Source organism: Hyla sarda, chromosome 2 (genome assembly GCF_029499605.1).
Source record: "Hyla sarda isolate aHylSar1 chromosome 2, aHylSar1.hap1, whole genome shotgun sequence".
In the NCBI taxonomy this organism is placed as follows: domain Eukaryota; kingdom Metazoa; phylum Chordata; class Amphibia; order Anura; family Hylidae; genus Hyla; species Hyla sarda.
The window spans coordinates 108875457-108899605 of NC_079190.1; the positions used below are offsets into that span (position 1 = coordinate 108875457).

At 42.0% G+C, this 24149-nt stretch overlaps 1 protein-coding gene across 11 annotated transcripts in view; it reads left to right on the forward strand.

Moving 5' to 3' along the window:
* Window positions 1-23819, forward strand: part of SMUG1 (single-strand-selective monofunctional uracil-DNA glycosylase 1) — a 32524-nt gene extending 8705 nt beyond the window's left edge. For 6 of the 11 annotated variants that reach the window (XM_056562801.1, XM_056562803.1, XM_056562802.1 and 3 more), the window contains exons 2-4: window positions 16748-17019; window positions 19290-19813; window positions 20425-21557. In XM_056562801.1, the coding sequence (XP_056418776.1) occupies window positions 16748-17019; window positions 19290-19813; window positions 20425-20470 (842 nt within the window). In that variant the 3' untranslated portion in view covers window positions 20471-21557. The other 5 variants (XR_008889684.1, XR_008889685.1, XR_008889683.1 and 2 more) reach the window with 5 other exon arrangements.
* Window positions 23820-24149: the final 330 nt, after the last annotated feature.

A 24149-nucleotide genomic window follows, 5' to 3' on the forward strand; every position in this document is an offset into this window, starting at 1 on the left:
CATATGTAGATGTGTATTCTGCAGCAGGGGCACAAAACTGTATAATAAATATTTTTTACATGTGAATGGAAAAAGTACTATATATGTTTTACCACTGAAAGACAATTTTTCGTTTTGTTCTTTAATGGTCTATTCACACGTAGAGTATTCTGTGCAGATTTGATGCGCAGGATTTTCTGCTGCAGATTTCAATGTAAACTGAACACAGCTTGAAATCAAATCTGCGCAGAATACTGTACGCGTGAATAGACCCTAAGGGGTTGTTTGCATTGGAAAACACTTTTTTAATATCCTGATAGGGACTATTGATTGACTAGATGGGTTTCTATTAGAATAGAGAGTGGCTCCTTCTATGTCCTTGGCCTTTGATTGCAATTGAAACTGTGTAATGCTTCATTTCCCCTATGGTGGCGCTGTAAGGAATTGAACACTTGATCACTTTTTTTCTTGCATGTGATGTGACCAAAAATGAGTAATTTTGGACTTTGGTATTTTTTTTTTTTACATTTATGATATTCACTGTACAGGATTATCAGCATAATTTAATAGTTCCGACATTTCCCTACATGGCCATATCTAATATTTCTATATCTCTAGGGGGGGGGGGGGGGGGGGGCTGAATAATGCCAAAGCGCTCTTCCATAGAGATATATGGGGGAGGGGCGTGGAGCGCCAGGAGAGAGCAGGAGACCGTGGGGGGGCCCCAGTGGTCGGACACCCCGCAATCTTACACTTATCCCCTATCCTGGGGATAGGGGATACGTTTTTCAGTAATGTTTAGGATGAGACATCTCCTTATAATAGGGATTTTTTATTAGTTGGACACATCATAAATGTCTGATTGGTGGGAATGAAGCCACTGCGATCCTGACTGCTGCCTGTTCTAGGGATTTTATCACATCTGCATCCCTATCACTCACTTATTATTTATATTTATAGCCCCCTCTAGTTCAAGGGCATTGTACATTGCACAAATGCTAGTACAATAAGGCTATGTTTACACAGCGGAATTTCTGTGCAGAATTCTGCTAGAAATATCTTCTCAGAAACTCTGCAAAATGTAATGCACACTGCATTAAATGGCGTTTTGCTGTCCCATACAGACAGCAGAATTTCCACTGCGGAATTCCGCTATGTAAATTGTGCCTCCCATATTCTGCAAAATTATTGAACATGTCATCACATTTAGCAGAATTCAGGCAGAATCCCATTGAACCCTATGGGGCTTTAAATTTCGACAGAATTCTGTGTCTTAAACACACAAATTCCACCAAAATTTCTCTCAAATTGTGTAAAACTGCAAAAATTCCACAGCAAGCTTTGCAGAATGTAACTTAAGTGGGATAGCAGAATTTCAACAATAGACAGCGGAATATTCGCAGTTCCACACAAATTCTGTGTTCTGAAAACGCAGAATTCTACTGAAATTCAAAGCCCCATTAACTTCAATGGGATTCTGCCAAAGAATTCTGCAAAATCAAAGACAGCGGAATGCCATTAACTCCTTAAGGACCAAGGACTTATGAGTACATCCTTGGTCCCGCTCCCGTGATATAACGCGGGGTCCCAAGGTGACCCCGCATCATATCATGGCAGACCCGGCGTCATAGTGAAGCCGGGACCCGCCTCTAATAACGCGCGGCACTGATCGCGGTGCCGTGCGCTATTAACCCTTTAGCCGCGCGCTCAAAGCTGAGCCATGCGGCTAAAAGTGAAAGTAAAAAGTGCCGGTTAGCTCAGGGAGCTGTCCGGGATCGCCGCGGCATCCCGAACAGCTGTACTACAGGAGGAAGGTCTCTTACCTTCCTTCCTGCAGTCCGATCGGCGATTGAATGCTTCAAGCCGGAGATCCAGGCTTGAGCAATCAATCGCCGAAAACCCTGATCAATGCATCCCTATGGAGATGCATTGAACACTGTTAAAGATCAGTAAATGCAATGTTATAGCCCCCTATGGGGGCTAGAATATTGCAAAAGAAAAGTGTAAAAAAATCACTAACCCTTTGAATTAAGCCTTCCCCTAATAAAAGTTTGAATCACCTGGCATTTACAATAATAAAAAATAAAAAAAAACAGTGTAAATAAAAACAAAAATAAACATATGTGGTATCGCCGCGTGCGGAAATGTCCGATTTAAAAAAAATATACTGCTAATTAAACCGCATGGTCAATGGCGTAAGCGCAAAAAATTCCAAAGTCCAAAATAGCGTATTTTTGGTCACTTTTTATATCATGAAAAGATGAATAAAAAGCGATCAAAAAGTCAAATCAATGCAAAAATTGTACCGACAAAAATTAAAGATCACGGCGCAAAAAATTAACCCTCAAAACGCCCTGAACACGGAAAAATAAAAAAGTCATAGGGGTCAGAAGATGACAGTTTTAAACGTATATGTCAAGATTCGGCAGGCTGGGGGTGGATCCTCTTGTGTCAGAGAGGGATTGGCGTGGACCGTACCGGTAGACCGGTTCTAAGTTGCTACTGGTATTCACCAGAGCCCGCCGCAAAGCGGGATGGTCTTGCTGCGGCGGTAGCAACCAGGTCGTATCCACCGGTAACGGCTCAACCTCTCTGACTGCTGAGACAGGCGTGGTACAGAAGGACAAGGCAAGAGCAAGGTCGGACGTAGCAGAAGGTCAGGGCAGGCAGCAAGGGTCGTAGTCAGGGGCAACAGCAGAAGGTCTGGAACACAGGCTAGGAACATACACAAAACGCTTTCACTGGCACAAGGCAACAAGATCCGGCAATGCTGGGAAGGGGAAGTGAGGTTATAAGGGCGTGGAGCAGGTGGGAGCTAATTACAGTGATTGGGCCAGGCACCAATCAGTGGTGCACTGGCCCTTTAAATCTTAGAGAGCTGGCGCGCGCGTGCCCTAGAGAGCGGAGCCGCGTGCGCCAGGACGTGACAGCCGGGGACCGGGACAGGTAAGAGTTATGATTTTTTAAAGGTAAGGAGGAAAAAATGAAAGAGCAAAAACCGAAAAACGCCCGGTCCTTAAGGGGTTAAAGTCAATGGACAGTTCATTTCGGCAGAATTTCCAGCAGAATTCTTCCCCGAATTCTGATGGGATTTTTCTGCACTGTGCACTATTAGATTAAAGGAGTCACCCTCCATAAGGTGATTTTAGTACGTACCTGCCAGTCAGTAATGGACATGCTTAGTAAGGATCCGTGCTTGCCTTGGGGCTAAATAGCTATGTTGTGAAATTACCATAAGGCTGTGGCTTCTTTTTTTTTGTGTACTGGGTGGCTCCAGCTGTTTCAGAAGTACAATTAGTTGCAGAATGAACTCTCACCCACCCAGCGGTCGCTCCACCAATTGACGCTGAGCAGTCTCCCTCTGATCACCTCACCTGACTAGTGATGTATTGTCTTGGCCACATTGCAACCTGGGAAAGCCTGAGATCTGAGTAATGTTGTATGCTGTTTAAAATAAATATTTGGGTTAAAATCATTGAAAAATTGTGAGCCCACCATCACACACAGGTACAGACACTATATTATGAACTACACTAATTTTACAGCCCCTGTAGCATAGTCAAATAAAAAAAATCCTGGAATACCCCTTTAATAGTGAGGTGTATGCTTATACCAGTCAGTTTGAAAAAACTGAACTGCAGTGTACACCAGTATCAGACAAGCATAACATGGATGCATTTCTGTGTCAGTATTACAGCTTTGAGCTCCCTATGATGCTCTCAGTTTGGGTCATAAGATTTGTAGTCCCTTCAGGACTTGCAGCTCTATTACACTCATCTGAAAGTGGCCTAAAGCAGGAAGGACAGAGCAACAGCATTAGGAAAAATGCACACTAGAGGGATATGGGGAGGATTTTTTTGTGCAGAAATTCGAACAGCAGATTATAATACCAGCAAACCAGATGTCGTTTTATAAATTTCATCTGCACACAGCAGGAATTTTTTGATTTTTTAATCTGCAGAATGTCAGTATATGTTAAGTATTTACAGTATTGTGAAATCAATATGGAAATTCAAATCTGTACCAAATCCTCCTCCACCATTTCTTCACCAAAATCTCCAGGTTTTCATGTCGATGTGCTCCATCTACACCCTGTTCCAAATTATTATGCAATTTCTATTTAAGTGTCACAAGGATTAAATATTTAGTTTTTCAGTTTAACTCATGGATGGCATTGTGTATCAGGGCTCTTTTGATCCCTGAAAACCATCTCCAACATCTGTGAGAATTAGATTGCCAGGTGAGCCCAATGTAAGGAAAAATTATTAAGCAGAGCACCATTTTCAAGCAATATAGGGAAGAAAAAGGATCTCTCTGCTGCCGAAAAGAGGGAAATAGTTCAATGCCTTGGATGAGGTATGAAAACATAAGCGTGATCATCGCACTATTAAGAGATTTGTGGCTGATTCAGAGCACAGACGGGTTCGTGCAAATAAAGGCACCTTGAGGAAGATTTCCACCAGATCAATGCATCGGATCAAGAGAGCAGCTGCTAAAATACCATTACATAGCAGCAAACAGATATTTGAAGCTGCTAGTGCCTCTGGAGTCCCACGAACATCAAGGTGTAGAGTCCTTCTATTTGGCCACCTCTAACCAATGCTCACAGGCAGAAACAGCTGCATTGGGCAGAAAATACATGAAGGCTAATTTTCAAACAGTCCTGTTCACTGATGAGTGCCGTGCAATCCTGGATGGTCCAGATGGATGGTGGACTGCTATCCTGTTCCAACAAGTCTTCCATGTCAGCAAGGCGGTGGTGGAGTCATGTTTTGGGCCAGAATCATGGGAAAAGACCCTTTAGGGTCCCTGAAGGTGTAAAGATGACCTCTGCAAAGTATGTGGAGTTTCTGACTGACTACTTTCCACCCTGGTATAAAAGGAAGAACTATGCTTTCCATAATAAAATCATCTTCATGCATGACAATGCACCATCTCATGCTGCAAAGAATACCCCTGCATCAATGGCTGCTATGGGGTTAAAAGGAGAGAAAGTCATGGTGTGGCCTCCATCCTCCCCTGACCTCAATCCTATTGAGAACCTTTGGATCATCCTTAAGCAAAAGATCTATGAGGGTGGGAGGCAGTTTACATCCCAACAGCAGCTATGGGAGGCTATTCTGACATCTTGCAAACAAATTCAAGCAGAAACTGTCCACAAACTCACAAGTTCAATGGATGCAAGACTTGTGAAGCTGCTATCAAATAAGGGTCCTATGTTAAAATGTAACGCAACCTGTTCAAATGTTTAAAAAGTTAAAATGTTGTTCAAAATTTGATTGAAATAGCTCTTGATTTCAGTAAATATGCTGCAAACACAACAAATGACAATTTTCAGTTCTACCTATAAAGTGCTTTGAAACTTACTGGCCCTGATTTACTAATGTCAACCTGACTCTCTTTTTCTCGGGTTGTGTGACCAAATTTGTGTTGCATAGCCCATGCAACACTTTGTGCAACACAATTTCCAACACAAAATACCATCACTCAGTGTTTTTTAAACCTGTCAAAATAGGTGTGGGTAGCCGAAAAAGGGGAGTGTTGCCGACAAAAAAGAAAAAACACTGAGTTTGATACAAAACTCGCAGGAAAACTTGTGAATTTTGCTTCACCAAAACCCAACAGCTCTGAGCTGTCGGGAAATTACTCAAAACTGAGTGAATCCTACACTCCTTCATGGAACAGGGTCTGTTCCATGTTGGGGGCGATAGTAAAAGGTGCTGAGGGATTGATTCGCACCGGGTCTCACTTCTGAGACCCAATCCGATCAGAATTTATTAAGCAGGGAAGCGGGCGGCACAGTGTACTTTCACTTTCATTTTTAAATTCCCCGCCAGGAGCCCTGCATGGCCAATACTCAGGGCTCCTGGCGGGGTTTTCAAATAGAAGCGCTGCGGTGGGGAAAAAAAAAAAAAAATATATATATATATAGAATCGCTGGGGGGGGGGGGGGTATATGTCTGCCCCCCTGCTGCGCTTCTATATATAAGTCCTGCTCCCTGCAGCGCATATATATAGTACCGGCCATTCAGGGATCCCTGCGGGGAATTTATGACAGTAAAAGTACACTGTACATCGCTGGGGAGGAGCATGCCGCCTGCTCCCCTGCTTAATAACTTCTGATCGCGTCGGGTCTCAGAAGTGAGACTCGGTGCGATCAATCCCTCAGACCCTGTTCCATGATGGGGGTAGTAGTATGAGCACTAATGTAGTCTGAATTTACAGAGACAGACGGCTGTGTGAATGCAGCCTTTCAACATGTTACATTGTACAACTTTTTAAAATTCTTTTGGACCCATATATCTTAATCTGTTCTGTGTGTTTGCTTCTCACTTTCTTATCTTTAATTGGATGTTTCTGTAATCATCTTGGCAATACTGCCTGTCGGGGCAGAATAAATTTTGTGCAACAGATTTAAACCCATGCGACAAAAAAAAACAGACGGGTGACAGATTAGTAAATCGGAGGGAAAAAAAAGAAGATAAAAAGAAAAACACTACACATTAAACACTCGGGTTTTAGTAAATCAGGACCACTGTGCGTAATAATTTGGAACAGTGCATTGTAAGTTTATGTTTAACCCCTTAAGAACCAAGGGCGTACAGGTACGCCTTTTCTCCCTGGTACTTAAGGACCAAGGGCGTACCACCGTACAGGGACCGGACCGGGGTGACTGCTGATATCGATCAGCAGGCATCCCGTGCAAATGCCCAGGGGGGTCATCAGACCCCCCCATGTCGGCGATCGGCGCAAATCGCAAGTGGATTCACACTTGCGATTACAGGTCTATGGTGACCCGGAAAATAAGGGGGATCGCGGTTGTCCAAGACACCCACGATCCCCCTGAAGGGATAGGAGTGATGTGGTAGGGGTGCCACCCCTCCATTCCCTGCTATTGGTGGTCTAGACGCGACCACCAATAGCAGATCGGGGTGGGGGGGGGGGTTAACTTTTTTGTTTTTCCCTTTCTGCCCACCCACAATAGGCAGGGAAGGACGGGGAAATGAAGGGGACCAGCACCGAAGATCCACTTACCCTGCGGGCGAGGATCGGTGTCGGAGATCGGCGCGGGTGGCATGTCGTGCGGCAGAAGAGGACGGCTCCCTGGATCCGACGGAAGCCGGTAAGTTGCTTAGCAACATCTAGGGGACTACAGTTTGAGACCACTATACAGTGGTCTCTACACTGTTGGCCTCCAGATGTTGCAAAACTACAACTCCCAGCATGCCCAGACAGCTGTCATGCAGGGATTTGTAGTTTTGCAACAGCTGGAGGGTCACAGTTTGGAGATCACTGTTCTGTGAACTGTGGCCCACTAGATCTTGCAAAACTACAACTCCCAGCATGCCCACATAGCAGTTTACTGTCTGGGCATGCTGGCATTTGTAGTTTTGCAACATCTGGAGGTCCACTGTTTGGAAATCACTGTGCAGTGGTGTCTAAACTGTAGAACTCCAGATGCTGCAAAACTGCAAATCCCAGCATGCCCAAACAGCTGTCTCAGCATGCTGGGAGTTGTAGTTGCGTACCTCTAGCTGTTGCATAACTACATCTCCCAGCATGCACTTCGACGATCAGTACATGCTGGGAGTTGTAGTTTTGCAACAGCTGGAGGCACACTGGTTGGAAAATACTGAGTTAGGTAACAGAACCTAACTGAAGGTTTTCCAACCAGTGTGCCTCCAGCTGTTGCAAAAGTACAACTCCCAGCATGCACGGTCTGTCAGTGCATGCTAGGAGTTGTAGTTTTGAAACAGCTGGAGGTTTGCCCCCCATGTCACACGGATGGGTTTACAGTGAGTTCCCTGCTTCGAGTATGAGCTGCGGCAAATTTTTTGCCGCATCGCAAACTCCTAGCGGTAAGCTCACTGTAACCCACCAGTGCGAATGTACCCTAAAAACACTACACTAACGCATAATAAAGGGTAAAACACTACTTATACACCCCTTACACTCTCTTCCCCCCCCCCCCCCCCCCCCCAATAAAAATGAAAAATATATTGTTCAGCAGTGTTTCCAAAACGGAGCCTCCAACTGTTGCAAAACAACAACTCCCAGCATTTCCGGACAGCCACTGACTGTCCAGGCATGCTGAGAGTTTAACAACAGCTGGAGGCACCCTGTTTGGGAATCACTGGTGTAGAATACCCATATGTCCACCCCTATGCAATCCCTAATTTAGTCCTCAAATGAGCATGGTGCTCTCTCACTTCGGAGCCCTGTCGTATTTCAAGGCAACAGTTTAGGGCCACATATGGGGTATTTCCGTACTCGGGAGAAATTGGACTACAAATTTTGGGGGGCTTTTTCCCCTTTTACCGCTTATGAAAAAGAAAAGTTGGTTAGCCTGTTAGTGTAAAAAAAAAAAAAAAAAACATTTTACACTAACATGCTGGTGTTGCCCTTTACTTTTTATTTTCACAAGAGGTAAAAGGGAAAAAAAGACCCCCAAAATTTGTAACGCTATTTCACCTGAGTACGGAAATACCCCATATGTGGGCGTAAAATGCTCTGCGGGCGCATAACAAGGCTCAGGAGTGAGAGCGCACTATGTACATTTGAGGCCTAAATTGGTGATTTGCACAGGGGTGGCTGATTTTACAGCGGTTCTGCCATAGACGCAAAAAAATAAATACCCACATGTGACCCCATTTTGGAAACTACACTCCTCACGGAATGTAACAAGGGGTATAGTGAGCCGTAACACCCCACAGGTGTTTGACAAATTTCCGTTAAAGTTGGATGGGAAAAGGGAAAAAAAAAAAAAAATTTCACTAAAATGCTGGTGTTACCCTACATTTTTCATTTTCACAAGGGAAAATAGGATAAAAGCCCCCCACAATTTGTAACCCCATTTCTTCTAAGTATATAAATACCCCATATGTGGATTTAAAATGCTCAGAAGAGAAGGAGCACCATTGGGATTTTGAAGAGAAAATTTGTCCGGAATTGAAAGCCACGTGTGTTTACAAAGCCCCCATAGTGCCAGAACAATGGACCCCCACCCACATGTGACCACATTTTGGAAACTACACCCCTCATGTAATGTAATAATGGGTACAGTGAGCATTTACGCCCCACAGGTGTCTGACAGTTTTCCGGAACAGTGGTCTGTGAAAATTAAAAATGTAATTTTGCATTTGCTCTGCCCACTGTTCCAAAGATCTGTCAAATACCAGTGGGGTGTAAATACTCACTGCACCCCTTATTAAATTCTGTGAGGGTTGTAGTTTCCAAAATGGGGTCACATGTGGGGGTTCCACTGTTCTGGCACCACGGGGGGGGGGGGGGGCTTTGTAAACGTACATGGCCCCTGACTTCCATTCCAAACAAATTCCCTTTCCAGAAGCTCAATGGCGCTCCTCCTCTTGTAGTGCGTCAGTAGAGCACTTAACGTCCACACATGGGGTACTTCCATACTCAGAAGAAATGGGGTTACAAATTTTGGGGGTCATTTTCTCCTATTACCCCTTGTAAAAATTTAAAATTTGGGGGAAAAACTGCTTTTTAGTGAAATTTTTTTTTTCTCATTTACACATCCAACTTTAACAAAAAGTCATGAAATACCCTTGTTACATTCCTTGAGGGGTGTAGTTTCCAAAATAGTATGCCATGTGTTTTTTTTTTTTTTTTTTGCTGTTCTGGCACCATAGGGGCTTCCTAAATGCGACATGCCCCCCAAAAACCATTTCAGCAAAATTTGCTTTCAAAAAGCCAAATGGGACCCCTTCTCTTCTGAGCATTGTAGTTTGCCCGCAGAGCATTTTACGTCCTAACATGGGGTATTTATATACTCAGAAGAGATGGGGTTACAAATTTTGGGGGGCATTTTCTCCCATTACCCTTTATAAAAAATTGTAAATTTGGGGAAAAAAACTGCACTTTAGTGAAAAAATTTTTTTTTTTCATTTACACATCTGACTTTAACGAAAAGTCATCAAACGCCTTTGGGGTGTTAAGGCTCACTGGACCCCTTGTTGCGTGCCTTGAGGGGTGTTGTTTCCAAAATGGTATGCCATGTTTTCTGCTGTTCTGGCACCATAGGGGCTTCCTAAATGTGACATGCCCCCCAAATACCATTTCAGAAAGACTCACTCTCCAAAATCCCATTGTCGCTCCTTCCCTTCTGAGCCGTCTACAGCGCCTGCCGAACACTTGACATACACATATGAGGTATTTCCTTGCTCGAGAGAAATTGGGTTACACATTTTGAGAGGATTTGTCTCCTTTTACCTCTTGTAAAAATTCAAAAACTGGGTCTACAAGAACATGCGAGTGTATAAAATGAAGATTTTGAATTTTCTCCTTTATTTTGCTGTTATTCCTGTGAAACACCTAAAGGGTTAACACACTTACTGAATGTCATTATGAATACTTTGAGGGGTGCAGTTTTTATAACGAGGTCATTTATGAGGTATTTCTAATAGGAAGTCCCTTCAAATCCACTTCAAACCTGAACTGGTCCATGAAAAATTCCGATTTTGAAACTTTTGTGAAAAATTGGAAAATTGATGCTATACTTTGAAGCCCTCTGATGTCTTCCAAAAGTAAACATGTGAACTTTATGATGCAAACATAAAGTAGACATAGTGGGGGAGATTTATCAAAGGATTTAGACAGTTTTTTCCTGTCTAAATTTGTCGCACAGAAAGTCGCAGTCTAAATATGTGCGACTTTTCTGCGACTTTTGCTGTAGAGGATTTTTAGAACATGATGCATGCAAGTATATTTTAGACGGAAATGCATTGGAAAATGCATTGGTGCTGAATTTATCAAGTGCGACTTTTGTGCGACAAGTCGCATCTGCCCAAAATACGCTGAAATGTCAGACCATGTTGGAGCAGGTCTAAATGCAGTTTAAGCTGTAGACCCTGAAGTCTGAGCACAGAATTTATCAAGGGCTGTGAGACCTTTGATAAATTAAGAGCACAATAGACAGGAGACTACCACATGCGCTGGTCTATAAGCATACCCAGAATAGACTAGATTAGTAAATATCCAGCATTGTATTTGTGAATCAATACATAATTTATTTGGCCTGTCTATTTTCCATTACAAGTAGAGAGCTTCAAAGTTAGAAAAATGCAAAATTTTAAATTTTTTCATCAAATTTAGGTATTTTTCACCAAGAAATGATGCAAGTATCGACAAAATGTTACCACTAACTTAAAGTAAAATATGTCACGAAAAAACTTTCTCGGAATTAGAATGAAAAGTAAAAGCATCCCAGAGTTATTAATGCTTAAAGTGACAGTGGTCAGATGTGCAAAAAAACTCTCTGGTCCTCCAGTGAAAATTGGCCTGGTCCTTAAGATTAAAGAAAATTCTGTTATCATTTGGAGGTTTGTTCAATAACATTTTAATTGTACTCTTAATAGTTGATAACATGAGAATGATGCTGACTGTTCTTTCCATAAATGATTTAGGTAAATGAGAAAAATGTCATTTGCATAATAATTTGAAACCGGGTATAGAGTACGTTTACACTTGGCCACTGCAAAAAAAAGTTGGTGCTTTTTTAGGAAGCCAGTGTAAATCATAGAATCGTGTGGGGAAAAGTTGCTTTATAAAAAAGTTATGTGGGAGATTTATCATAGTTGGACCATTATAATCAGATTGCTTTTTATGCCTGAAAAATGAAATAAGCAACCTGACTGGCTGTTTTGTGCAACTGCTCTGCTTTTCATCTATGCAGGTTTTAAGTCCCCAAAGGATAGAGAATAAGGGTGTTATTTATCATTGTGGTCCAATGCTTTTTTGGTCTACATTTGCAAACTCTTTTTATTTTTGCGCTAATTGCAGGAGTTTTATTGCGTTTTTAATTTTTTTTTAAATCAGTCATTTTGACCTTTTGGTGTTGCTAGACCATTTTTTTAAGTGACGGATCCTGTGGTCACGAAATTATTATCTGCATGTTTTTTATTTTTGCACAAATTTTGACGCAAATGGAGCAAAATCTACCCGCACATCTAGACCACCTCCTGACCAGGTCTAAAAAAAGATTACTACTCCTGTCTGTTTACCAAAAATAAAAAATCATCAGCCAGAGTGAAAGAGAGGGAGAAAGGAAGGGATTGAGAAAGAGAGAGAGAGAGAGAGAATAAGGTAGAGAATAAGAATGTTTAAAGACATAATAAGTAAAACATTTTAAAAACATGCCAAGGAAAAAGAAAGCAGTTGTCCATATGAAACAATCAAATATATGTTTTAACCTCTTCACACTACTGAATCTCCGCTCGCTGAATTCCACGAGTGGAGATTCCGCCTGGCGGGCGCCGCCGGAGCTGCTTCGGCCACCATTGACTATTATGCATTGCTCGCATATCCACGCAAATAATGAACATGTTCTTTCTTTGTGCTGAACAATTTTAGCGGAGGAATTTTCCACCGCGGAAATTCCGCAGTGTGAACGGGTCTCGCGGGAAATTCCGTAGTGTGATCGCACCCTTAAGGACCAAGCCCATTTTGGCCGTAAGGACCAGAGCATTTTTTGCACATCTGACCACTGTCACTTTGAGCATTAATAACTCTGGGATGCTTTTACTTATGAAGTTGATTCCGAGATTTTTTTATTTTTTTTTGTGTGTGTAACATATTCTACTTTATCATAGTGGTAGAATTTCATCGATACTTGCATCATTTCTTGGTGAAAAATTAAAAAATGTCATAAAAAATTTGACATTTTTGCATTTTTCTAACTTTGAAGCTCTCTGCTTGTGAGGAAAATAGACATTCCAAATAAATTATATATTGATTCACATATACAATATATCTACTTTATATTTGCATCATAAAGTTGACATGTTTTTACTTTTGGAAGACATCAGAGGGCTTCAAAGTTCAACAGCAATTTTCCAATTTTTCTAGAAATTTTCTAAGTAGGAATTTTTCAGGGACCAGTTCAGTTTTGAAGTGAATTTGAGGGGCCTTCATATTAGAAATAAGACGTTTTTCTAGAAGGATTTTGGTTTCCTCAAGTTCATTTTGGCAAAATATAGTCTTGCTTTTTTATGTCTCTGTGTCAGCAGTGGGGTCCTCCTGGGTCTCCTGCCATAGCGTTTCATTTCATTTTATTGTCGGCAGATAGTTCGTGCTGACACTGATGCTCCCTGAGCCTGCAGGAAAGCTTGAATATCTTTGGAACTTGTTTGGGGCTGCTTATCCACCATCCGGACTATCCTACGTTGACACCTTTCATCAATTTTTCACTTCCGTCCAAGCCCAGGGAGATTAGCTACAGTGCCATGGGTTGCAAACTTCTTGATAATGTTGAGCACTGTGACATTGTCCCTCATTTACAAAGACTGGAGTGTCGGTTAGGTTTTTTTTTTTTCAGTGTACTCGTCCTTTTTTTTTCCCTGTGATTTACTAATCTGTCGCCCAATTTCCCTTTCTGTCGCAGGTTTTTTTCTGTCGCACAAAATGTATTCTGTGCGACAGAAGAAAGTCTCTGCAAATTCTGACTACATTAGTGCTTGTACTACTTCCCCCATCATGGAACATGGTCTATTTCATGTTGGAGGTAGTAGTACAGGGGCTGAGGGATTGATCGCAACGGGTCTCACTTCTGAGACCCGATCCGATCAAAAGTTATTAAGCAGGGGAGCGGGCGGCATGTTCCGATCCCCTGCAATGTACTGTAGACTTTCATTTTTTAATTCCCCACCAGTCCACCAGGAGCCCTGAATGGCCGGGACCGAGGAGCCAATCAGGGCTCCTGGCAGAGATTTAATATAGAAGCGTTGTGGGGGGCAAAGATGTATAGAATCGCTGGGGGGGGGTATATATCTGGCCCCTCCAGCGTTTCTATATATCTTTACCCCTGCTGCGCTATATCAAACTTAGTGCCCGCTGCGCTTGAATAAATGTACTGCCCCCCCAGCGCTTTTATATATCTATACTGACCCCCACTGCGCATATACTGACCCCTACTGCGCATATTGAGAGATATATATATATATATATATATATATATATATATATATACTGCCTACCCCAAGCTGTGCATATTAATCTTCATCTTCTCCCTCCCCTGGCTGCCAATGAATGAAAACTCTATTAGCGGGGGAGCGGAGGGCTGCTGCCCGCTCTCGCTGCTAAGAGTTTGTCATTCATAGCGGGCAGCAGCTGCATATCATGCTGTGGGGGTCAGACATATGGATATATGTCTGACCCTCACTGCATACATATACAAATGCTGGCTCACCGCTATGAATGACAAGTAAGCTATTGGCAGCAGCAGCGAAGCCTCCGCTCCCTGCACTGCTTTACTTGTCATTCATAGCGGTGAGCCGGCACCTGTATATATAGATGCTGTGAGGGTCAGACATATATCCATATGTCTGACCCCTACCGCGCATCTATATATACAGGTGCTGGCTTACCGCTATGAATGACAAGTAAAGCAGTGCAGGGAGCGGAGGCTTCGCTGCTGCTGCCAATAGCTTACTTGTCATTCATAGCGGTGGGCCGGCATTTGTATATGTATGCTGTGATATGCAGCTGCTGCCCACTACGAATGACAAACTCTTAGCAGCGAGAGCGGGCAGCAGCCCTCCGCTCCCCGCTAGAGTTTTCATTCATTGGCAGCCAGGGGAGGGGGAAGATGAAGATTAATATGCGCAGCTTGGGGGAGGCAGTATATATATATATAAATATGCGCAGCGGGGGTCAGTATAGATATATAATAGCACTGGGGGGGCAGTACATTTATTCAAGCGCAGCAGCCACTAAGTTTGATATAGCGCACCAGGGGGAAATATATATAGAAACGCTGGAGGGGCCAGATATATACCCCCCCCCCAACAATTCTATACATCTTTGCCCACCACAGCGCTTGTATATTAAAACCCTGGCAGGATCCCTGATTGGCTCCTCGGCCCGGCCATTCAGGGCTTCTGGTGGGGAATTTAAAAATGAAAGTTTACAGTACATTGCAGGGGATTGGAACATGCCGCCCGCTCCCCTGCTTAATAACTTTTGATCGGATCGGGTCTCAGAAGTGAGACCCGGTGCGATCAATCCCTCAGCCCCTGTACTACTACCCCCAACATGGAACAGACCCTGTTCCATGCTGGGGGTAGCAGGATTTACTCTGTCTTGAGTAATTTCTGTGAAGCAAAACTCACAGGTTTTCCTGTGAGTTTTCTTCACACTCGGAGGGTTTTTTCTCTTTTTGTCGGTAACATGCCCCTTTTGTCGGGAAAAACGCCCCTTTTGTAGTTTTTTTTTTTTTCACTCTGAGTGATTTTGATTTTGTCGGGTTGGCGCAAATTCTGGCGCAGATAGAATTCTGGCGAAAAACCCGACAAAAAGTGTCGGGATCCTGTTAGTAAATGAGGGCCATTATGTCCAATTTGCTATTATTTTTCCTCCCTTTTTTTGGTTTAGTTCCAATACACACAAAGGGATTAAACAAAACATGTAACATATAGCAAAACATATAGCAAAACATGTGTTACGGCAATCCTTTTCTGTGAGAAATACTTCATTTTCTTGAATATTTATTTAGAATCAGGACTATGTGCCATTGCATAGCTTGGAAGATGTTCTGTTCAGGAGTCTCAGAAAACTGTGTGATGATAAACAATGTGGAAGCTATGTGGCCATATTTGTTTTTAACTTGCTCTCCCTGTTACAGACAGTGTTTTTCAAACAGTGTGTTTCCAGCCTTTGGAGAACTACAACTCCCAGCATATTGGGAGTTGTAGTTTTGTAAGAGCTGGAGACACACTGTTTAGAAAACACTTAAAGGGTCACTCTCATGAAAAAATGTTTTGCTATTGCACTCCTTATGGTAAATGAAAAATATTTCTAATACACTTTGTTTAAAAAAAAGAAGTTTTCTATATTTTATTTGTGCTTAAAGAAGCTGAAGAGCACATTTTCCCCCAACTCATACACAGACTTTGGACCAAAGTCCGAACACAGGAAGTGCCGCCTGGAATGCTGAGGGGGGGGGGGGGGTGTCCAGCCTCATCCAATCATAGCTCCTCTCACACATAACTGCCATATGCTGTTGGTTGGACACCCCCCCCCCCCACCTCAGCACTCCAGGCGGCACTTCCTGTGTTCGGACTTTGGTCCAAAGTCTGTGTATGAGTTGAGGGAAAATGTGCTCTTGAGCTTTTTTAAGCACAAATAAAACATAGAAAACTTCATTTTTTTTAAACAAAGTGTATTAGAAATATTTTTCATTTAACTAAGAAGTGGCTTAAAGCGTACCTCTAGAGTGTTTTTCACAAATGACTATCGTGCAGCACTCTGAATAACTATTGTGCATCAACAAAATAAAAAGAAATACTAGTACAAATACCAAATGGTAAGGATCCAGTGGGACAGCCAGACTAATCGCCTAAGAGCACCGTATAAGGAAATATGTATAAGCTTTATTTTTTTATCATTATTCCAATTATAATAGTAAAAATCACATGAGGTATAGAATAGGAAAAAGAAAGGTGGGTACTGGGGAGGGGGTGGGGTGGGTACTCACCTGCACAGAATACAAATGTCTAAATGGAATCTCCGTTTCATATGGCACAGCTAAATACAGCTGAAATCAGCCAAGAGATAAGCTTTCCATTCAGCCATTTAGGCGCCGTTTTTAAAATGGCTTATATTTAGACAAATGGCCATGGTGCACGCTGTTGCGTCATTTGTTCAAATAGCTCTAGAGGTACAGTGTGGTGTAAAGCAAAAGTTACAATAAAATACTGTAAAACCTGATGAGTGAACATATCTGCTAAGTGTAGACCTTTGTGTTCTTTAGGAGAAGGAATGTATGTGGCTCAGCCCCAGTCTGATGTACCTAAGGAGCAGTATGCCGAGGAGAGTCCCGCTAATGGCTTCCTACAGGTAGAACTAGAGTTGAACTTGAAACTGGGGAATCTGCGATTTCAGGATCCAGTGAAGTATGTGTACAACCCCTTGTTGTATGCCTGGGACCCACATGAGAATTATGTCCGGACATACTGCCAATCCAGAAAGGAAGTGCTTTTCTTAGGAATGAACCCTGGACCGTTCGGCATGGCTCAGACAGGGGTAAGATCCTCAGTAAATGAGGTTAACATGTACCAAGGGGACAAATTGATTGATTTTTTTTTACATTTAATTGCATTGGTGCCATATTAACCTGCATAAAATTGCTCTATTAAAAAGTGTCTTAAGGATTTTGCGCCATTAACTCATCGCTGATACAGACACTTGTTACGCATTTGTTCATCCATTTCTTCCCTGTAATAAATCTGTCACGGTTTACTTCATTATGACTATACCTGCCATATACCAGTTCTGCCAACATTGCCCTACTCACTTGTATCCACAGCTCTATAAATACCAGGCCTGACACAGAGACTGATGCTCAAAAAAAAAAAAAAAAAGAGCAAGAAATGTGTTAATGGCAGATGGAGAGACTGACTGGGAGTGGGAGGAATGACACTATATGAAAAGGTCAGACAGTCTTGCTGGCTGTGATAATTGGTTACACCTCTCTGCCCCATTCCTTTATTAAGCTGTGTGATAATTTTGAGATCATGCCAAACTGCGTCATACCTGAGCTTAGGGGAAGAATTATGTGGCTACAAGTCGCTAGCAATTGCTAACCAAATTGTAACAAGTGGTTTTATCCCATTGCCCTAATTCCTTAATAGGAATATTATGTAAGGATCCCTAAGTCTATTTTTCACACAATAAACCTGAGGAAAAAAGTTAGTTTTAATGATGTCGTATATCAGAGCTGCAAGTAGCGCATAAAATATTACAAACATTTTACTTCTCAAAATGTTCAACATCACCTCAGTCATTGGTTTATTCTTAGACAACTATCTTCTAAAAACATATTAGGTCATAAACTGATCAGCCATAAGATTAAAATCACCTGCATAATAGTGTACAGCCACCCCCTTGTGCTGCCAAACCAGCGCCGACCATTAATGCTTGGACTCCACAAGACCTAGGAAGGTGTCCTGTGGTATCCAACACCAAAATCTTTAAAGGGGTACTCTGTCCCTAGGACACCTTATCCCCTATCCAAAGGGGGTTTCGCCGCTGGGGACCCCAGCAATCTCTCATGCAGCACCTTCCTGTCTCAGCTGCACACAGCGCTTTAGGCTCAGAGTCTGAAGCCTCATGACCACGGGGCCGGAGTATCGTGACTTCATGACTCCGCCCCTTGTGATGTCATGCCCCGCCCCCTAAATGCAAGCTTATTGGGGGGATAAGATGTCTTGGGGCCAGGGTACCCCTTTAAAGTCCTATAAGTTGTGAGATGTGACCTCTATGAATCCCCTGGATGCTCTATTACCTTGAGATCTGGGGGATTTAAAGTTAAGACCTTGAATTCTTTGCCATGTTCTATATTCCTGAACATGTTTGATTTGTAGCAGGGAGCATTTTCCTACTGAAAGAGGCCACTGATATAAGGGAATACCGCTGCTATGAAGGCATGTATCTGGTCTAAGGTATGTGGTATGTGTCAACATAACATCCACATGAATGCCAGGGCTCAAGACTTCCCAGCAGAACATTGTCCAGAGCATCACACAACCTATGCCAGCTTGTCTTTTTCCCATAATGCATCCTGGTGCCATCTCTTCACCAGATAAGTGATGCGTGCACACCACTGTACCCATTGCTGTTTTTTTTTCAATGGTAGACAGGTGTCACATATGCACTCTGACCAAGCTGTGGTGCACTGTTTGTTCTGAATTTTTTTTATTATAACCATCATTGACTTTTTTTTTAACAGTTTGTTCTATAGTAGATTTTTTTCTGGGATCAGACAAGCTAGCCTTCACACGCCATCAGTGAGTCTTGGATGGCCGTTATCCTGCTGCAGCTCACAGATTGTCCTTACGTAGACCAGTTTTAGGCATTGAGCACGGCTAATGATGGCCGCTTCACCATACCTTTAGTCATTTCCTGACAGGTGCTATTGTAATGAAGAAAAAAAACGCTATTCACTTCACCTGTCAGCAGTTTTCATGTTATGGTTGATCATTGTATTTATCAGTGCATTGTGCCAGTTTTCTGGCATCTTAAAAAAAAATGGCAATCAGATTGTAGTTATTGAACCATTTTATCTGACACTTGTGAATGCAGGGGCATGCAGTGTGACTTTGTAACAAAGGAAACTTGCAACTTGTCATAGAAAACTGGAGATGACCTATGACAGATAAGATATCCTCGAGCAGATTACGTACTAGTGTACTGCTTGATAGCAGCATTGATACAGGACAATGGATGAAACATGCAAAGATTACTGACGTGAAAAAAATCTATGTTTATGTAATGTATACACCATATTTTCTCAGGTTCCATTTGGGGAAGTTAAGCATGTACGTGACTGGCTTAAGATTGGTGGAAATGTCTATAAACCAGAAATAGAGCATCCAAAAAGACCTATACGTGGCTTTGACTGTCCCAACAGTGAAGTGAGTGGTGCTCGATTTTGGAGTTTCTTTAAGTCCATCTGTGGCCAACCTGAAACCTTTTTCAAACACTGCTTTGTGCACAACCACTGCCCTCTCATATTTATGAATCAGTCCGGAAAGAATCTTACTCCAACAGATCTTCCTAAAGCACAGAGGGACTCGCTCCTAGAAATTTGCGATGAAGCCTTATGTCAAGTTGTCAAAACACTTGGGGTCAAAATGGTGATTGGAGTTGGAAGGTTTTCGGAGCAACGAGCAAAAAAAGCCTTGGCTGGAGAAGGGATGGAGGTGACAGTGAAAAGTATCATGCATCCATCCCCTAGGAACCCACAAGCCAACAAAGGATGGGACGGTGTGGCAAGGACACAGCTCCAGGAGCTTGGAGTATTGCATTTACTGACTGGGTAATTAGACTGGATATTAGTATTTGACAGAATAGTTCCAGATACACTACAGTAATATTTACCATGCTCATTCCAGTTGTTCACTTGGTAACATGTGTATGTGTATGTGTTATAGTGTGGATCAGATCATGTATGTTATAGCCTGTTTGTTTTGTGTATATGTAATATGTACTGTATTTTTAGAAATTAATTTTAATGTTGGAACTGTTCACAGATGAGGTAGAAGTGACTCCTGAGTTGCTTGTAAAAAAGCCTCTGCCGCTCAGAACTGCCAAGTGACTCTGGAACTTAACAAAGAACAGATGGAGGGTTCATTGCGTTACCGCTTCTTGTGTGACCTTCATACTCCATGTAAAGCAAAAGCTTCCAATGTCCTAAAATCACACCTGTGCTTTCATGAAGGGGTTTGGATGAAGCTTTTAGTTGCTGCAAATCAATTTATTTCCTAATTTATCACAATATCTTTCACCTCAGCACTAAGGACTCGCAAGTATATGTAATATCACACTATGTTTTAATCACTTCAGTTTACACATAAAATTAAAAGTTTAAGGGTTTAGTGGGTTCAAAAAAATAAATATAAAAAATAACATATACACACTTGCCCCAAGGCCCTGCAGCTGGTACCCCGATGCTCCTGCTCTTCCTGGTTTCTGATGGCATGGTGTCTCCATAGGAACTGTCCAGCTCAGCCAATCACTGATCACAGCATAACTACAGCCCCTTTCTTCAGGAGGTAAATTGTAAACAAATAATTGCTTTACTGCGTACTGTAATATTGTTACCATGTTGTTTGCTTTATGCACTGATTTTACATGTGTAACACATCATGCCATCATGCAGCCAGACACTGCTGTGTCATTGTAGTGTTAAATGGCTACTGTTCTCCTGTAATATGGTGTAAAGAAAGAGTCGGATGGGGAAAGGGAGCACCAAGACTTGGTAGTGGCCCAGTGCAGGTTTTCTTTTCATGTTTTATCCATGTGGAAAATGTATTTAAATGTGTTGATTAAATTTTTACCCATTTTTATCCAATACTGACCTCCCCTGCAGCCTTCCTCAAACTGCAGACAATACATCATAAATCCACTCGGCAAATCATTGGTGGAGGCAGGACACCTCTGCGGCCAGTGATTGGCAGTGAGTGTCAATGTGACCTATGTCTGCAGCCTCGGGAGTGCAGCTCCAAGACGCTGCTCTCAGTCAGGAGAGTATGTCGTCTACCAGTGAACAACATTCATTCCTATGGGAGCGCCGATGATGCCTGAGAGCTGTACTCGGGTCTTTTCGGCACTCCCATAGGAATGAATGGAACGCAGCACACGCTCCTCACTGAGCGCCTGTGTCCTGTCCCGGTGATCGTGGGGGGCCCCCATCGGTCAGACCCCCCCGTGATCAGCTACTTATCCCCTATCCTGTGGCTAGGGGATACGTTTTTTTTTGCTGTAGATCTCCTTTAACACTGCTGACTTTTTTTTTTTTTTTTAAAGCTCTCCAAAATATTATATTGACAAAAGGCATTATTGGTAATATACACATGAGCATAAGTACAATAAATGTTGTAAAAACGTAAAATAGCAATCCAGGTCCTCCAAAAGAGGATAAAGTATGCCATCTGACTATTTTTGTTCATACAAAAACAAGAGAAAAAAGGAAAACCTATCAGAAGAGCATACACAATAAACCAATGGTGTCATAGCAGTAGAACACGAAAACATAAAATCGCTTTGTAACCACATGACCTTCTCTACTTTTAATGCAGAGGAACTTTCAAGACACCAAGAGACCTCTAAGATCCTCAGTGCACATAGTATATAAAATGCTTCATCAAATGGGTCCTTTCCCCTGAGGCTTTTCAATAAAAGGACACCAGTTACTAAGGAACGTTTCTGTCCCTGTATCTGCATCTTTATATCGATACTGTCTAGGAACATTCAATGGGTCAAGGTAGAAATAATCTCCTCTAAGGATGGTGGTAGTGGCTGCAGCCACAATACACTTTACAGCTGCTAATAAGACAACATCTATACCCTTAGATGTGATCATGCTGAACACAGAATCAGATATAGAGAGTAGCAAATAATGGAAAACACAACCTATAGACAATGTATAAGTCTTTAGTCTATATTGTTGAGCTTTTTATCGTAAAGGGAAATTCCCACTATTACCGTAGGTTCTTATAATGTATAGCACATTAAAAAATAAATAATAGGTGTAATGTTTCAAAATTTCAGTATACTCCATAAAACAATCTCCCAGATCCTACTACTTTTTGCTATGGTTTACCATTGTAGAAGTACTGTAATAGTTCACTTAGTACAAGGATGGGTATGCACATTTTCATTCCAGTCCTATGCAGTCAATCAGTTTTGTTTTGCACGATTGACCAGTAGGTCCTCCTGGGCAGGGCAGGCATATGTGTTAGACTCCTATTCTGCTTTCACACACATGTGCAGAAGTCTCTTCAGCTGTCTTATAAAACTCAGTATTGAAAATGTTGAAATAGCTTTCTCCTTTATGTAGGCCCAGCAGATGATAGCACTGAGTGGTCATTGGAAATAAAGTAGCTCCTGTCTGAATGGCAATCACCTGACAAGCTTTTGTGGACCACCAATTAAGGATTCTGCAGGGTAAAAAAAATTCTGCAGCTATATACTGTATGTCAGCAGAAGAGGAAGGACCATGCAGTGATAATGAAGAACCATACTGTAGAGAGGATTCTAAAAGATTTTGAAAGTTGTGGGACTTAAAAAAATAAAATAAAAACTTTTAGATAGTGGAAAAAAATTTAAAAAACTGATTTTATACACAATAACGCATATCCATTTTTTTTATAGGCAGATTCCAAAGCCACATATGCAAACGTCTAATTTTGTATGGCGCAGAGCTATGGCTTCCAACAGCACCATTATCTTTTTTAGATGAACCTACCAGTGTACCTTACTACAAAGACGGAATACTAGATAATGGACAAGTAAAAATAAGATGTCATTGTAATTTCCTTTATGTAAAATTAGTTTTCCAGCCTTAGTGAATTAAACCTTCTTTATTACTCCTTATATCCTATTAGTTTGGCTTTCCTGAAAGTTTTTTCTCCTTCTCCTGAAATTTTTATAGCATCATTTCTGCTGCTTCACTAACCACCGCTGTGTGGTGGGAGAGACTTACTCATTGGTAGCAGGTGATTCCAGCTCTGCTGTTGCCATATGCTGTGCTGTTGGCATCTTCTGTTTTAGAACCTGGTGTGCACAGGGAAGAGCCTGGGTAGCAATAAGATGAGGCGGATGGCTTGTTACAAGTCCTAATGTATGTCTAGAAGGTGCAGTGAGGCAAGGGGCACAAGCAGACTGTTTTATTGCACTAATAAAGTAGCCCATCTAGCCTCATTGCTTATGTAAACCGTTCTCTCCTAATTAAAGGGAAAAAGATGACTGTTTTGTCACATCTCATTCTGCCTGCCACGACTAAGTTTGTGTCCGTATCAGCAAGTGCTGTGGCTACGATCGAGCAGAATTCTTTAATGCAGGTTAAATTTGTAGTGCCCATGAGAAATACAATCTTCAATTACATCAACTTTTATGATTATTTCAAAAATAAATAACCTAGCGTAGCTTATGTATAAAAAAAAGGGACCAGGCCAATTGTTATGAAGCAGCTCCATTGAGTGCATCGAAAGCCCAAGCCCGATAATGGCTGCCATTCTTGGTTATTGCTTAATGTTTACTCTCTATATAAGAGAGTAAAATAATTTATAAACAGCTGACCAACTCATTAATATGATTGCTGTTCGCCTAGTGAGGGGCTCACCGGAGGTCATTCATGATCACCAAAGTCAAAGCACAGGTATATGTTTTGCATGGTTCTTGTTTCTACAAATGACAAAGTATTTCCCTGTATACAGCCGCAGTGATCATCCAAGATGCATGAACACATACCATATGAAAACCTATTGACCTGTAAAGCTCATCAATCTATGTTAACATTTTCCTGTACAGAGAGCACCTCATAGAGCACAAGGTTACGCAGGTTGTTTGCTTTACTTTATCCCTAATGTCATTGCAGTAACCAAGAAGAATAGGACTATCACATCCTCCAATACAAAGAAGCTATATCCGAGCCATAATCTAATTTCCTGTGTTTCTCACCACTTTCCCGACTTGCAGGGACCAGGTGGGCTTCTTTATGCTAGATGTGTCTAAAACTTTTGCCTGTGGTATATGCACATGGGTTACTAATAGCATTTTTGTGAGCAGTAATGCTGCTGCCCGGTGCTGCACCGCTATTCCTGCCACTCTTGAGTGCTGTCAACAGAAGTGATGGATGGCCTTTGGTGCAG